The sequence below is a fragment of the Lithobates pipiens genome, unplaced genomic scaffold (genome assembly GCF_037356315.1).
Source record: "Lithobates pipiens isolate NorthernLeopardFrog02 unplaced genomic scaffold, aLitPip1_a1.2 Scaffold_13, whole genome shotgun sequence".
NCBI lineage: Eukaryota > Metazoa > Chordata > Amphibia > Anura > Ranidae > Lithobates > Lithobates pipiens.
The window spans coordinates 261,603,077-261,617,665 of NW_027507718.1; the positions used below are offsets into that span (position 1 = coordinate 261,603,077).

The 14,589-nt window shown below is 40.2% G+C and overlaps 1 protein-coding gene and 1 long non-coding RNA gene across 7 annotated transcripts in view; both read left to right on the forward strand.

The window, feature by feature from the left end:
• Positions 1–6,622, forward strand: part of PDLIM5 (PDZ and LIM domain 5) — a 266,096-nt gene extending 259,474 nt beyond the window's left edge. For all 6 annotated transcript variants that reach the window (XM_077476564.1, XM_077476565.1, XM_077476571.1 and 3 more), the window contains one exon: positions 4,238–6,622. In XM_077476564.1, coding sequence (XP_077332690.1) covers positions 4,238–4,327 — 90 coding nt within the window. In that variant the 3' untranslated portion in view covers positions 4,328–6,622. The remainder of the gene's footprint in view (positions 1–4,237) is intronic.
• A 1,404-nt stretch (positions 6,623–8,026) lies between these two features.
• LOC143974824 (uncharacterized) lies at positions 8,027–14,012 on the forward strand. Its single transcript, XR_013272282.1, has 2 exons — positions 8,027–8,258; positions 8,292–14,012. It is a non-coding gene; the product is annotated as an uncharacterized LOC143974824 (long non-coding RNA).
• The last annotated feature ends 577 nt before the right edge of the window (positions 14,013–14,589 follow it).

Consider the following 14,589-nt stretch of genomic DNA (forward strand, 5'->3'; position numbering starts at 1 on the left):
TAGATCGAGCAGAGGACGAGCCACTCGCACTGCAGGGAGACATCTCCTGGATCCAGGGGATAAGGTAAGCATACTCATCCTGGATCCTGCGATCCCGAGTCTGGCTCGGGGTTACTGTTAATGGTTCTGAATTTTCACCCCGAGCCAGACTCGGGACTGCCACCAGGGGGGTTAAAGGATAAATTCACTTTTGGGGACATGGTACATGGGTGGAATGTGTAACTTGCTCCCACTCCTTCAGCCACCCCCCACTCCTCTGCCTCTAGTTAAAATGGGGAATCTACTCCCCCCGCTTGCTTAAATGCCTGCCCGGCTGCATCATTTATTCACAGTGCTGCTGTGAATGGCAAAATGCAAGTACTGTCAGTCTTTGCGGCTGTTGGCTTGTAGTTTCAATGAACTACCATGGCGCTGTTGAGTGCTCTGGTAGTTCATTCTCTCAGATGGATACACTGACCAATCTGCAGGAGTCCTGCATGGCACCCGCAATCTGCTGATTTTTTTTTTTTTACCTGCAAAAAGATGTGTATTTATTATTAATTTTTAAAAGGTGAACTTTTCCTTAGTGATATGAAAATGTCAACATTGTTTATGTAACAATGTGATTCTAACCAGAGAATTTTCAGTTTCACATTGCCCATTACTTTACTGCAGTTAATGGATTATTTTGAGTCATATGGAGTGTTGTAATCTGTTCTATTCTATTTATCATTTGCTTATTTGAAGAATTCAGCAATAAAGGTTTAAGTCATTCCATGCTTTTTTTTTCTTTGCTTTCATATTGTAATTTGAGCTATTTTACTTGAACTTTTCAACCTTTTGCCACATTTCAGGCTTCAAACATAAAGATATAACCAACAAGTGAGACACAATTGTGAAGTGGAACGAAATCTATTGGATAATTTAAACTTTTTTAGCAAATAAAAAACTGAAAAGTGGTGCGTGCAAAATTATTCGGCCCATTTACTTTCAGTGCAGCAAACTCACTCCAGAAGTTCAGCGAGGATCTCTGAATGATCCAATGTTGTCCTAAATGACTGATGGTGATAAATAGAATCCACCTGTGTGTAATCAAGTCTCTGTATAAATGCACCTGCTCTGTGATAGTCTCAGGGTTCTGTTGAAAGCGCAGAGAGCATCATGAAGACCAAGGAACACACCAGGCAGGTCCGTAATACTGTTGTGGAGAAGTTTAAAGCTGGATTTGGATACAAAAAGATTTCCCAAGCTTTAAACATCCCAAGGAGCACTGTGCAAGCGATCATTTTGAAATGGAAGGAGTATCAGACCACTGCAAATCTACCAAGACCTGGCCGTCCCTCTAAACTTTCAGCTCAGACAAGGAGAAGACTGATCAGAGATGCAGCCAAGAGGCCCATGATCACTCTGGATGAACTGCAGAGAACTACAGCTGAGGTGGGAGAGTCTGTCCATAGGACAACAATCAGTCGTACACTGCACAAATCTGGCCTTTATGGAAGAGTGGCAAGAAGAAAGCCATTTCTCAAAGATATCCATAAAAAGTCTTGTCTAAAGTTTGCCACAAGCCACCTGGGAGACACACCAAACATGTGGAAGAAGGTGCTCTGGTCAGATGAAACCAAAATCCAACTTTTTGCCCACAATGCAAAACAATATGTTTGACGTAAAAGCAACACAGCTCATCACCCTCAACACACCATCCCCACTGTCAAACATGGTGGTGGCAGCATCATGGTTTGGGCCTGCTTTTCTTCAGCAGGGACAGGGAAGATGGTTAAAATTGAGGGGAAGATGGATGCAGCCAAATACAGGACCATTCTGGATGAAAACCTGTTGGAGTCTGCAAAAGACTGAAACTGGGACGGAGATTTTTCTTCCAACAAGACAATGATCCCAAACATACAGCAAAATCTACAAAGGAATGGTTCACAAATAAATGTATCCAGGTGTTAGAATGACCAAGTCAAAGTCCAGACCTGAATGCAATCGAGAATCTGTGGAAAGAGCTGAAAACTGCTGTTCACAAATGCTCTCCATCCAACCTCACTGAGCTAGAGCTGTTTTGCAAGGAAGAATGGGCAAGAATTTCAGTCTCTCGATGTGCAAAACTGATAGAGACATACCCCAAGCGACTTGCAGCTGTAATCGCAGCAAAAGGTGGCTCTACAAAGTATTAACGCAAGGGGGGCGAATAATTTTGCACGCCCCACCTTTCATTTTTTTATTAGTTAAAGTTTCAAAAATCCAATAGATTTCGTTCCACTTCACAATTGTGTCCCACTTGTTGGTGATTCTTCACAAAAAATTTAAATTTTATATCTTTGTTTGAAGCCTGAAATGTGGCAAAAGGTTGAAAAGTTCAAGGGGGCCGAATACTTTCGCAAGGCACTGTAGCTTGAAGCTACAGTACAGACCAAAAGTTTGGACACACCTTCTCATTCAAAGAGTTTTCTTTATTTTTATGACTATGAAAATTGTAGATTCACACTGAAGGCATCAAAACTACGAATTAACACATGTGGAATTATATACTGAACAAAAAAGTGTGAAACACCTGAAAATATGTCTTATATTCTCGGTTCTTCAAAGTAGCCACCTTTTGCTTTGATTACTGCTCCGCACACTCTTGGCATTCTGTTGATGAGCTTCAAGAGGTAGTCAACTGAAATGGTTTTCACTTCATAGGTGTGCCCTGTCAGGTATAATAAGTGGGTTTTCAAGCCTTATAAATGGGGTTGGGACCATCAGTTGTGTTGTGCAGGAGGTGGATACAGTACACAGCTGATAGTTCTACTGAATAGACTGTTAGAGTTTGTATTATGGCAAGAAAAAAGCAGCTAAGTAAAGAAAAACGAGTGGCCATCATTACTTTAAGAAATGAAGGTCAGTCAGTCCGAACAATTGGGAAAACTTTGAAAGTGTCCCCAAGTGCAGTGGCAAAAACCATCAAGCACTACAAAGAAACTGGCTCACATGAGGACCGCCCCAGGAAAGGAAGACCAAGAGTCACCTCTGCTGCAGACGATAAGTTCATCCGAGTCACCAGCCTCAGAAATCGCAGGTTAACAGCAGCTCAGATTAGTGAACAGGTCAATGCCACACAGAGTTCTAGCAGCAGACACATCTCTAGAACAACTGTTAAGAGGAGACTGTGTGAATCAGGCCTTCATGGTAAAATAGCTGCTAGGAAACCACCGCTGAGGACAGGCAACAAGCAGAAGAGACTTGTTTGGGCTAAAGAACACAAGGAATGGACATTAGACCAGTGGAAATCTGTGCTTTGGTCTGATGAGTACAAGTTTGAGATCTTTGGTTCCAACCACCGTGTCTTTGTGCGACGCAGAAGAGGTGAACGGATGGACTCTGCATGCCTGGTTCCTACCGTGAAGCATGGAGGAGGAGGTGTGATGGTGTGGGGGTGCTTTGCTGGTGACACTGTTGGGGATTTATTCAAAATTGAAGGCATACTGAACCAGCATGGCTACCACAGCATCTTGCAGTGGCATGCTATTCCATCCGGTTTGTGTTTAGTTGGACCATCATTTATTTTTCAACAGGACAATGACCCCAAACACACCTCCAGGTTGTGTAAGGGCTATTTAACCAAGAAGCAGAGTGATGGGGTGCTGCGCCAGATGACCCGGCCTCCACAGTCACCGGACCTGAACCCAATCGAGATGGTTTGGGGTGAGCTGGACCGCAGAGTGAAGGTAAAAGGGCCAACAGGTGCTAAGAATCTCTGGGAACTCCTTCAAGACTGTTGGAAAGCCATTTCCGGCGACTACCTCTTGAAGATCATCAACAGAATGCCGAGTGTGCGCGGAGCAGTAATCAAAGCAAAAGGTGGCTACGTTGAAGAACCTAAAATATAAGACATATTTTCAGTTGTTTCACACTTTTTTGTTCAGTATATAATTCCACATGTGTTAATTCATAGTTTTGATGCCTTCAGTGTGAATCTACAATTTTCATAGTCATGAAAATAAAGAAAACTCTTTGAATGAGAAGGTGTGTCCAAACTTTTGGTCTGTACTGTACATGCAATTTATACAGTGCACAGAGTAGGCACATCCAGAAGTGGTGAAGGTAATTGCTTGAACCCGCTTGGTTCAAACAAACCATTTCACATTCACTAAAACATGGATTTAATTTATATAAACTTCAGAATTCTAAAAACCATGGTAGACTCTAGCTTTTTACCTTTTACCTTTTTTTTTTTTTTTTTTTCATTCTGATTTTCTTTTCTTTTTTGTAGGTATGCTGTGAAAGCTTGGAGGGACAAGCCTTTTTTGCAAAGAAAGATAAACCACTATGCAAGAAGCATGCTCATGCTGTGAATTTCTGAAAGTTTTTTCAATCCAGTATTTTCACTGAAGATAAATGTTCCATGATATGTTAATATGAACACGATTATGATTTTTTTTCCAATTTATATAACCTATTGAAAAGAACAGGAATAAGTATTCTAAAAAATTGAATGGGGTTTCAAAAATCTTAGTTTAATACAGTAAAATCCATATTAATTCTTATTAAAACGTGTTAGGCTTTAAATTACTATTTTATTCAATAGTACCTGTGCACATTGGCCAACTTCAGCCATTAGGAAAAAATGCCTTCATCCAGTCAGGAAAGAAGTGAGATATATTACTGTATCCAGACAGACATTTTAAGAATGAATGTTACCTTCAACAGTCTGATTTTCATGCTGAGTTTTCACAGCTGCTATCTAGGGATTGCTAGAACTGTGACATGCCTCTTTGCACAGATACTGTTAGATGGGATAGCAAATAAAATCTACATATCTCTACATATGTCTATTGATCTTTATCTATCTATCTATATTTTACTGAGAGTCGGTTTTGACATCATAAAAATAACAGCATTTGTAGAAGACGGATATTTTTTTTTTGTGCAGTGTTGATTCATGCCATTTCCTTGCATGTTCATATTTCTGCTGGACCCAAAAAACATGAAAGCTTGTAAAATATCAGCAAAATTTGCCAAAAAAATGATTGAGATGATGTAGTTAATCTTGACGCAGAGAGATGGGATTTTTCTATACACTTGTAAATGTGGATACTCAATTTTTAGACGCCTGCATCCAAGTTAATAACCAAATGGCATAATTACAGTACACAGAAAATGTGTGTTATTTTATAACTATGCAGATTTTTATTACTTTGCAGGGGTAAAATTTCTATGATATTTATTTTTAAAATGTTTTTCTATAAAGCAAGAACATTTAATCTGTAGCATGCCTTACAGCAAACAGATGATGTTAATATAATTTTTTAGAAAGGCTATGTAGTGTAAGAATCACTAAATGGAAAAAATAGTGAAGTTCATGAACACTTGTGAGTCTGCTCATTTTATATATAAATGATCACATTTAAAATTGTTCGTGACCCTTAGTCTGTGTCATTCCTCTCCCACTATTACAACAGTGCAATATCATATTACTCACTGGCTAAAGAAAGTAGAGTGAACCTAAAAAACAACCTGAGCTTGTAAAGCTTACTAGGTCACAGTTTTGCTCATGATCAATCATCGTGGAGCAATAATGTTTGCTTTTACAATACTGGCAACCCAGTAGTTTTAGAGGTCACATGTACGACTGTAGAGCATTCTGCAGTTTTATCTAAATTGAACTAAACCATTCAAAGTTTAATTCAGCTAAAGAATATAACCAAACATACCAACACTTCTGGCAAAGGCCATATGCACTACTTTGCTAGTCTAGTTCTCTTTTAAAAGCTCAGACCAGAAATCCATTGTGCAGTCACAATGGGGAAACTGGCACAAAGAAGCCTTTGGTGTTGATTTGTTAAAGGAGTAGAGGATAATCACTTGGCACAATAAAACTTTTTACACTTCAGTCATCCAATAAGCAAAGTTTTATTTAGAAAAAAAAACTTCAATTTGTTAGGTGGACTTTCAGTACTCCAGTTAATCAACCTCCAGTAAGTAGGGCAGTGAATAGCAGAGGATATCTTTGTATGTGATAATGTGCATTGTGTTTTTATACATTTTAGAGTATGCCAAAAAGTATGTACCAACGAAATAAAAGAACGAATAGAAATGTATAGCTAAACCTTGTATACCGCTTGGCAAAAGCTGGAACCTTAAAGTGTTAACATTGGAAATATGTGTATGGAAAAAAAACTACACAAACAGCAGCTTGCAAAGAAATTGCAGGCTCCACATATTGGAAAGCTTACATATGAAATAATCTAACTGGTCACGTTGCATGATTTTGTTATATGTATACTTGATGCTGGTATTGGTCTCCCAGCTGATATTGTGACATGTATATAGAAAGTCAAAGATAAAATATGCATAATCATAATGAACGCAACAAAGTGTGGGTAGTCTCAAATAATTGCTACATGGGCCTGCACTATACTTTTTATATGTTTGTACTTGCAGGTCTGTCATTTTGAGGAATTGTATTGTTGTATCTTGTGTTTTAGAACATTCCTAGTCTATTTGTTTCCTGAATGTACTTCTTAGAGAGAGAACGTTTTAGATGTATTTGAAGGGCTCAGCCTGCATTACATGCTGCACCTGCTTGTGTCTCTAGTGGTGTTGTCATGCTTGGTGCAATGTTTTAAGGGAATATTAAATTGTGGTACATAATTTATTACTGTTTGAGCCATCTCATTTATTTTACATTGCAGACTTAAAGTTTACCAAGGCCTTTTAAAGCGACACTGACACCTGGAATACACACCACCATTTTTCTCATCTCTCCATCCACTCTCTGTTGCCTGACAGTGCATGTGATCTCCTTCACCTAATGTTTGGACCTAGAGGCCAGTCACTAGCACTATAACATGACAGTGAGGGTAACATCACTGCTCCTGTTGAGCTCCGATATTGGGTATATTTTTAGCAGCGGTAGGGATGTTACTGAAGAGGTGAATATAAAGTGGTTGGGGGTAGAATTTGCACATAAGTTGTCACTTTGTCCTGAATAGGCAAGTAAAGAGGTCAGGGCAAGGCCAAGAGGTCAAGACAGACTATAGTCCAGTGAGCACCTTTGAAACTACAACATGTTTTGTAATAGAGACAAAATGGTCTTTGGGATAATGACCATGCTTCAGTAAATTTTAACATTTTGCACTATTGTAGAAATCCTTATACATCTTGTTAAAATACATTTGAAAAATGTCAGCATTATTAATGTTACTCATGTAGTCTGTGTTAAAGGGAATCTCTAATTGTAAAAAAAAAATATAAATCAAAAGGTACCAGCCTTGGTTACGTTACACAATTAACTGCATTGCCAAGGTAGGTACACGGCTGACTGGAACAACATCAAAGGTAGCTAAGAGCCACCTGTGCCTCCTTAACCACTGGTTAGGGAACACTGCTTTTAAGGACTGTTCATACCTTTTTATTAGACACACTTCCTAGCTTTCTTTTAAAAAAAAATAAGTTAAATAGGTATTTTAATTTATGTCACACTACTTTCACTTCAGAAATTAAAATTGCTATTGGCTGTGGAAAAGTAAAGTGCACTTAGTAAATTTGCATGAATGCGGGAATGCTAAAAAACATGATTGAAACCGTGATGTGACGTGATTTGCTGCAGCCACTGGTCAGTGTATTTTGACAGGAGTCCCGCTGTCAGAATACAGTGACCCAGTAGGGAGGATTCCTCTCTCTACCTCATTTTGCAAGGATGGGGGATTCTTCTTCCTTCCTTTTTTTTATTTTTTATTTTTTGCAACATAAATCTAGACACTAAATAGTAATACACACAGCTCTTGCAATGCTATTTCCTGGTAATCTGAAACTTTTTTTTCTTTTCTGTTCAAAATCATTCTAATTTCTTGGAAATTAAGTATACATGCTTGTAAGAAAAAGCATATGATTTAGTGCTATATTTTGGCACAAAATATGTATACCTTGAAGTAAAATGAATCAGAACAGACCCCAAAAGGTCTGTTCTGATGCATTTTACTTCAAGGTATACATATTTTGTATAATTAATTGAAAATTAGCGCTTGGGTTTTGATCTTATTTACACCCAAAAGTGTAAATAAGATCAAAACCTAAGCGCTAATTTTCAATTAATTTGAATCTGTAACTGTCATTAGAAATTACCCATTGATCCTTCCACAAACTATACTTTGCAAACTAAATGTCATCCAGTTAGGGATCACATTTAGTTTATTGCTGAATTTAATTGACCAATGTATTTCATGAATACAAAATATGAAATGTGTGCACTTTACCTAGCTCTGCACTCCAGCGGTGGCAGATATTAAGAGGTGGGATTAATATGGAGATTGCAGCAGAAGGAGAGAATGGGAGGAGTGAGACTTGAAGGTGGGCAGGAACAATACCAAGAACCAATAGCAAAGTTCTTGTAACTAATTTAGTTAACCTTTTAAGTGCATGTTTTTGTACAGGTCTGAATGCTCTGTACCTCTGTCTTCTGTCTTTCTTTATGAATTGTGAATATTCATCATATCTTCATTATATGTCATCAGTGGTACTAAAACGTAAAGCTGAACTCTATACAGATAAAAAAGAAATGAAAATAATTAGTGGTGTACCGAAATTTCGCCTGCTGAAAATAATCGGCCAAAAACTGTTTTTGGGCATCGGCTGAAAGACAAAAACACCTGATAATGGAAGCCGGAAAAGGGGCGGATCTGCCCCAGGTGCCGCCCATTGTGGGGGTGTCATCCTGGCGTGTCCCGGTTCTCCCCTTCCTCCTCCCTCTCAAAGAGCGGCGATCTCTGTGTCACAGGGCTGAATTGCACAGGCCACAGTAAACACCTCCTGTGATAGACGGCACACTGATCCAATGGCAGGACATTGAATCTGTGTGATGTGCTCACAGGAGGTGGAACATTGTTACTGCGGCCTGGGCAATTCAAGTCCAGCTCTGTGACACGGTGATCGTCGCACTGATCCGGGCACACACGGCTGCACCTTTTGGTCACATGTGGGCTGCACCTTTTGGTCACATGTGGGCTGCACCTTTTGGTCACATGTGGGCTGCACCTTTTGGTCACATGTGGGCTGCATCAAGCGGGCACTGTCGGGCTGCATCAAGCGGGCACTGTCGGGCTGCATCAAGCGGGCACTGTCGGGCTGCATCAAGCGGGCACTGTCGGGCTGCATCAAGCAGGCACTGGTGGGCTGCATCAAGCAGGCACTGGTGAGGCTACATTGATCTTTTGTATCATATCTGCAGTCCCTGACCATCTCCTGTACTATGTCTGCAGTCGCTGACCATCTCCCGTACTATGTCTGCAGTCGCTGACCATCTCCCGTATCATGTCTGCAGTCGCTGACCATCTCCCGTATCATGTCTGCTAGAGGTGCACCGAATGGAAATTTTTCTAATAATATTAGCAGTGTGTTTAAGTAAGAGATTGCAGATATGATGCAAGAGATGGTTGGACATTGAGGACTGCATTTTTTCTTGGCCTTTCTTGCACTAAAGGTGCCAATAATGGCCAAAAATAAATTCATATGTATTTAAATTGATGATAAAAAAAAGTCAAATACAGTATAATACAATTATAAAAATATAAATATTTTTTAAAAACTGTCATTTTCGGTTTTGGTTTTCGGAAAAGTGCATCCTGCCTTTTTCGGTTTTGGCACCAAAATTTCCATTCGGTGCACCCCTAAAAATAATGCATCTCAGGTGTCGTGTGTTTTATATTTTATTCTTTTAAATTTTTAAGCAGTGAAAGTCCCTAATATTGACAGTCTTTCAGCTTCTTGTAATCCTGCATAGCAGGGTGGAGTTGTATAAGAAAGTAGCAGCACAAGGAGCCAGTAAGTTCATGTACTGACGAGGAGCCTGTTGATAGGAAGAGATGGCAGAGTAACAGAAAGATGAGCTCATCACTATGCTTCTTCTGTTACTGTCCAGTTATGGTCTGAAGTGAGTCCAGGGTGACCTGGGCTTAAAGTGTTAATAAACACCCAAACAAATCTGTGTATTTTTTTTTAACTACTTCAATACCAGACACTTTACCCCCTTCCTGACTAATTTGAAGAACAATTGCTTGGTCATGCAACACTGTACACAAATTACATTTTTTTTTTTTCCACACAACTAGAGCTTTCTTTTGGTGGTATTTAATCACCACTGGGTTTTTTGTTAGAAAATTTTCGAAAAATAAAATGTTTTCCTTTTGTTTCTGTTATAAGTTTGCAAATAAATAATCTTTCCTCAAAGTTTGGCCAAAATGTATACTGCTACATTTCTTTGGTAAAAAAACTCAAACCAGTGTATATTATATTTAAAATTATCTGTAGGTAAGTTAAAGAGTCAACAATCTATGGTATGTATGTGTGTATATGTATAAAATATATATATTGTGAAAATGAGTCCTAATGTACTGGTCGGTAATGTGATGTTCGGTCTCATTTCTTGGGGCCCGAAAATGCCAGGACAGTGCAGATGCCCCCAAATTACACATTAGAAAGTAGTCCAAGGTATTAGGAGGAATGATCACTGTTACAAGCAACCATTTTTTTAAAATTACATTCATTCATTGTGTACTATTGTGATTGGCTACAGCTAATTGTATGGTACAGATGGGATGTGATTGGCCCTGTCTTTATCATGTGATTAGTGTGACTAATCACAGAGATCAACACAATAGTACACTATGAATGGAAGCCATTCATTGTGTACAATTGCCAAGTGATCTGCTGTGATTGGGCACTGCAACCACATAGTGCTGGTAGCGGCCCAGTACACTGATCTATCATCCGCTGTGTCGAGTGGGCACAGTGGGTGACATATCGTGCCACAGCACAACCCGATCCTGGGAGGACATCATCTGATGTCCATTCAGGATAACAGTGCACCCGCCCGTCAATCATTTGTGGGTGGGAGGTAGCTAAAATTGTGCACTATGCCTGTGTGAAGAAGCTTTTCATAATCAATCTGCTTCTTATTTGCAAATACTTTGTTGAGCCTGCCACTTTAATCAATGTCCCCATTGTGTGTTGCAATTCCATTGCAGCCGTTCTTCTGGCTCCTCTGTTGCCACACTTTGTGCGCATACTCCGGCTGCTGTCTTAAACTGCTGCTTTTTTTTTCATTCAACCAAGAAGGCTGATCAGAAAAAAAAACAGGTCACCATACTAACTGTGATATTAGGACAGCAAATCTCCCCTACTGTGCTATTGTGTTCTGACTGGGGGATCTTCCCTGTCCCACCCTCCTCCACCAGAACACACACCGGTCAGCGCTTGCAGTCATTGGCTGCAAGTGCTGATCAGATGCCGATTGGTGTTACAGCATGCTCATTTGACAGAAGCCAGTTGTGACATTTCCGTTTCTACTTTAGCGGCTGTACAAGGCTTTAGTTCTCGTCTTGAAACCGCCCACGTGACTCTTTGTCACTTGTGGGGTGGCTCCAACTGTTTTATCATCAGTTCCCTTTCTTTTCTGATCTTGTAGATGCTGCAGAGCACACTGTGAGCTGCCTCAGAAGCGTCTGGAATGTAATATAGGGCAGCTAGCCGAGGAGAGGAATCCCCATTAATCCTCTGATGCCTCCACCCCACAATTCACGCACGGCAGCTTCAGAAATGATTGCTGGAGGATTCCTCTCCTTGGCTAACTGCCCCATATTACTGACCTTCCAGAGGTTTGTGAGGCAGTTGTGGAATGTATAAGGCGGCATCTCCTACAGCGAGCTGTGTTACAAACACAGCACCAGTGTGCTCCTTAGGATCATTTTTTGTTTTTTGTTTTTACAGTATGTCATCAACTAATTAATCCTGTGTGGCCACAGGAGAACAAAGTAATCTTCCTGCAGTGACATCTGCATGCTGAATCACAAGACTTATGCTTGTTAAACCCACTGAGCTCTCACTATGGAGTAGAGCAAGTGGATTGTGTCACGTGGCCACCAGATAAAGAAGCAAAAAAAAACATTTTTAAGTCCGCAGCTACAAATACTGCAGCTGCTGGCTTTTAATAATTGGACACTTACCTGCCCCAGGGTCCAGCGATGTGAGGGAATGAAGCCCCGCCCTTCTCCTCTCTGCAGCACCGGCATTGTCACTGTGGGCAACCAGCTGTGGATTCACAGCTGGGCACGCACTGCACAAGCCGCTCTGTGACTGGCCAGGCAATCATCTGGGACCTGTGACGTGTCCCAGATGATTGCCAAGAGGGGGATCTTCATTCTGGCACCCTGGGGTGCGCACAGGAGGAAGTGGGAGCTGGAACCCTCCAAATAGAGTGTTTCTACCCCCCCCCCCCCCCCAAAATGACATGCCAAACATGGCATGTCAGGGGGTCACCTTCCCTTAAAGCGGAAGTTCCATTGTTGTGTGTAACGTCGCTTTAACCTATGTATTGCAATGTGACCTAGAGACTATTGCTTTTATTGTCATATTCCCAGATGAACAATATACTGTATAATAGTTTAAATGGGTTTAGTAACACTTTAAAGGAAGTTGGTTGGATGATTCTTGCTATCAGAATGAGGAAATCTAGTGGTAGAAAAATGTACAGCGGGATAAATCCCTGAATTGAAGGCAAATATTGCAGGGAAAGCATTTTTTTATCTTTTAACCGCTTAAGGACCGCCTCCTACACATTTACGTCGGCAGAATGGCACGGCTGGGCACAATCACGTACCTGTACGTTGCTCTTTAAGTGCCCAGCCGTGGGTCGCGTGCACGCCGCGCCACCGGCGGTGCGCTCGCGACCCGGTCCTGAGCTCTGTGACCATGCCCGCGGGACCCGCAGACCCGATCGCCGCTGGTGCCTCGCGATCGGGTCACAGAGCTGAAGAACGAGGAGAGGTATGTGTAAACAAACCTCTCCCCATGCTTCCTAGTGTGGCTGTCACTGATGCTCTGTTCCCTGTTATAGGGAAAGATGATCAGTGACGTCACATGCCAAGCCATGCCCCAACAGTAAAAAAAAACACGTCGCACTTAACCCCTCCCCGCCCCCTAGTGGTTAACTCCTTCACTGCCAGTGTAATTTACACAGGAATCAGTGCATTTAAATTGCACTGATTGCTGTATAAATGACAGTGGTCCCAAAAATGTGTAAAAAATGTCTGAAGTGTCCGCCATAATGTAGCAGTCACAATAAAAATCGCTGATCGCCGCCATTACTAGTAAAAAAATATATTAATTTAAAATGCTATAAAACTATCCCCTATTTTGTAAACGCTATAACTTTTGCGCAAACCAATCAATCGCTAATTGCGTTTTTTACCAAAAATATGTAGAAGAATACGTATCTGCCTAAACTAAGGAAAAAAATGTTTTTTTTATATATTTTATGGGGATATTTATTATAGCAAAAAGTAAAAAATATTGCATTTTTTTTCAAAATTGTCGCTCTATTTTTGTTTTTAGCGCAAAAAATAAAAAACGCAGAGGTGATCAAATACCACCAAAAGAAAGCTCTCTATTTGTGGGAAAAAAAAAGGATGCCAATTTTGTTTGGGAGCCACGACTGCGCAATTGTCAGTTAAAGCGACGCAGCGCCGAATTGCAAAAAGGGGCCTGCTCCTTTGGCTGCAAATTGGTCCGGGTCTTAAGTGGTTAATGGACTGTTTGGGTTCATCTTGATATTTTTGGGCTGGAGTTCTGCTTTAACTTTTTCATGATTGACCCTGCAGCAACAATTATATTTTAGTGTCTCCATTAAGTCTGTACCTCACTCTGATATCTTTAAATTCCAGTTTTGAAGGACCACTAAAATCATAGTAATAAGTACTGTTGTCATACTAAATTTTAATATTATTTCATATACCAGTGCATACAATCTGGAAAAGGTACAAACACAGTACATATTTCCACACAAAGTAATGATCATTTTCAATGGAGATAAACAAATATATTTTTGAAAGTCTTTACACTGTTTTATCTAAAAAAACATGCTGATATCCATTGTTTTTTATTATTTTCACATTTTCTGTATTTTTTTTATTTTATTTAAAAATTGGATTATGCAATTGTCTTTCCAGGGTTTGTATTTGCACATTGTTTCATTAAAAGCTTTGATCTCCTAATGTGGTTGTATTTTTAGTGTGGTGTTTTGTTTTTCTCAACCATGCAAGTTTAAAAGACATCTGTAGTTTTTAAAGTGTCCTTTGAAGGGTAGCTGAGCACTGAAAGAGGAAGGGTTCATTTTACCTTTAAAAGGAGCAAGTCTTCAGGGTTCTAAAAGCTAGCCATAGAGATTGGCCACACACTGACTGAAATTAGGCCGGTCCCTGCTGAAACAGCTGAAATAATCTGTCTATGGCCAGATAAAGACACTTTGTGCTTGTGGCAGACTTCATCTAGCCACTCAAGGAAGTTGAGTGGAGAGAAAGGTGTCCTAAGGGGTGTTCACTGTGCAGTAGCTTGGAGAGGTTCTTGTTAATGCTATTTTCCCATTACATACATTTCCTGTGCTTTTTGCATAAAATACTGACTCTGATATTGCTTTTATCTTAATTGTACAGTTGTACACTTTGACACTTATGCCTGAGTACATTATAAGGGCTCCAGGTAGATCCACTCTTTTGCCATGAAGATTAATTGGAAGATGATCTATATATCGTGTACTCCTAGACGTGTAGGGATCTTCTGTCCTCTACTGTC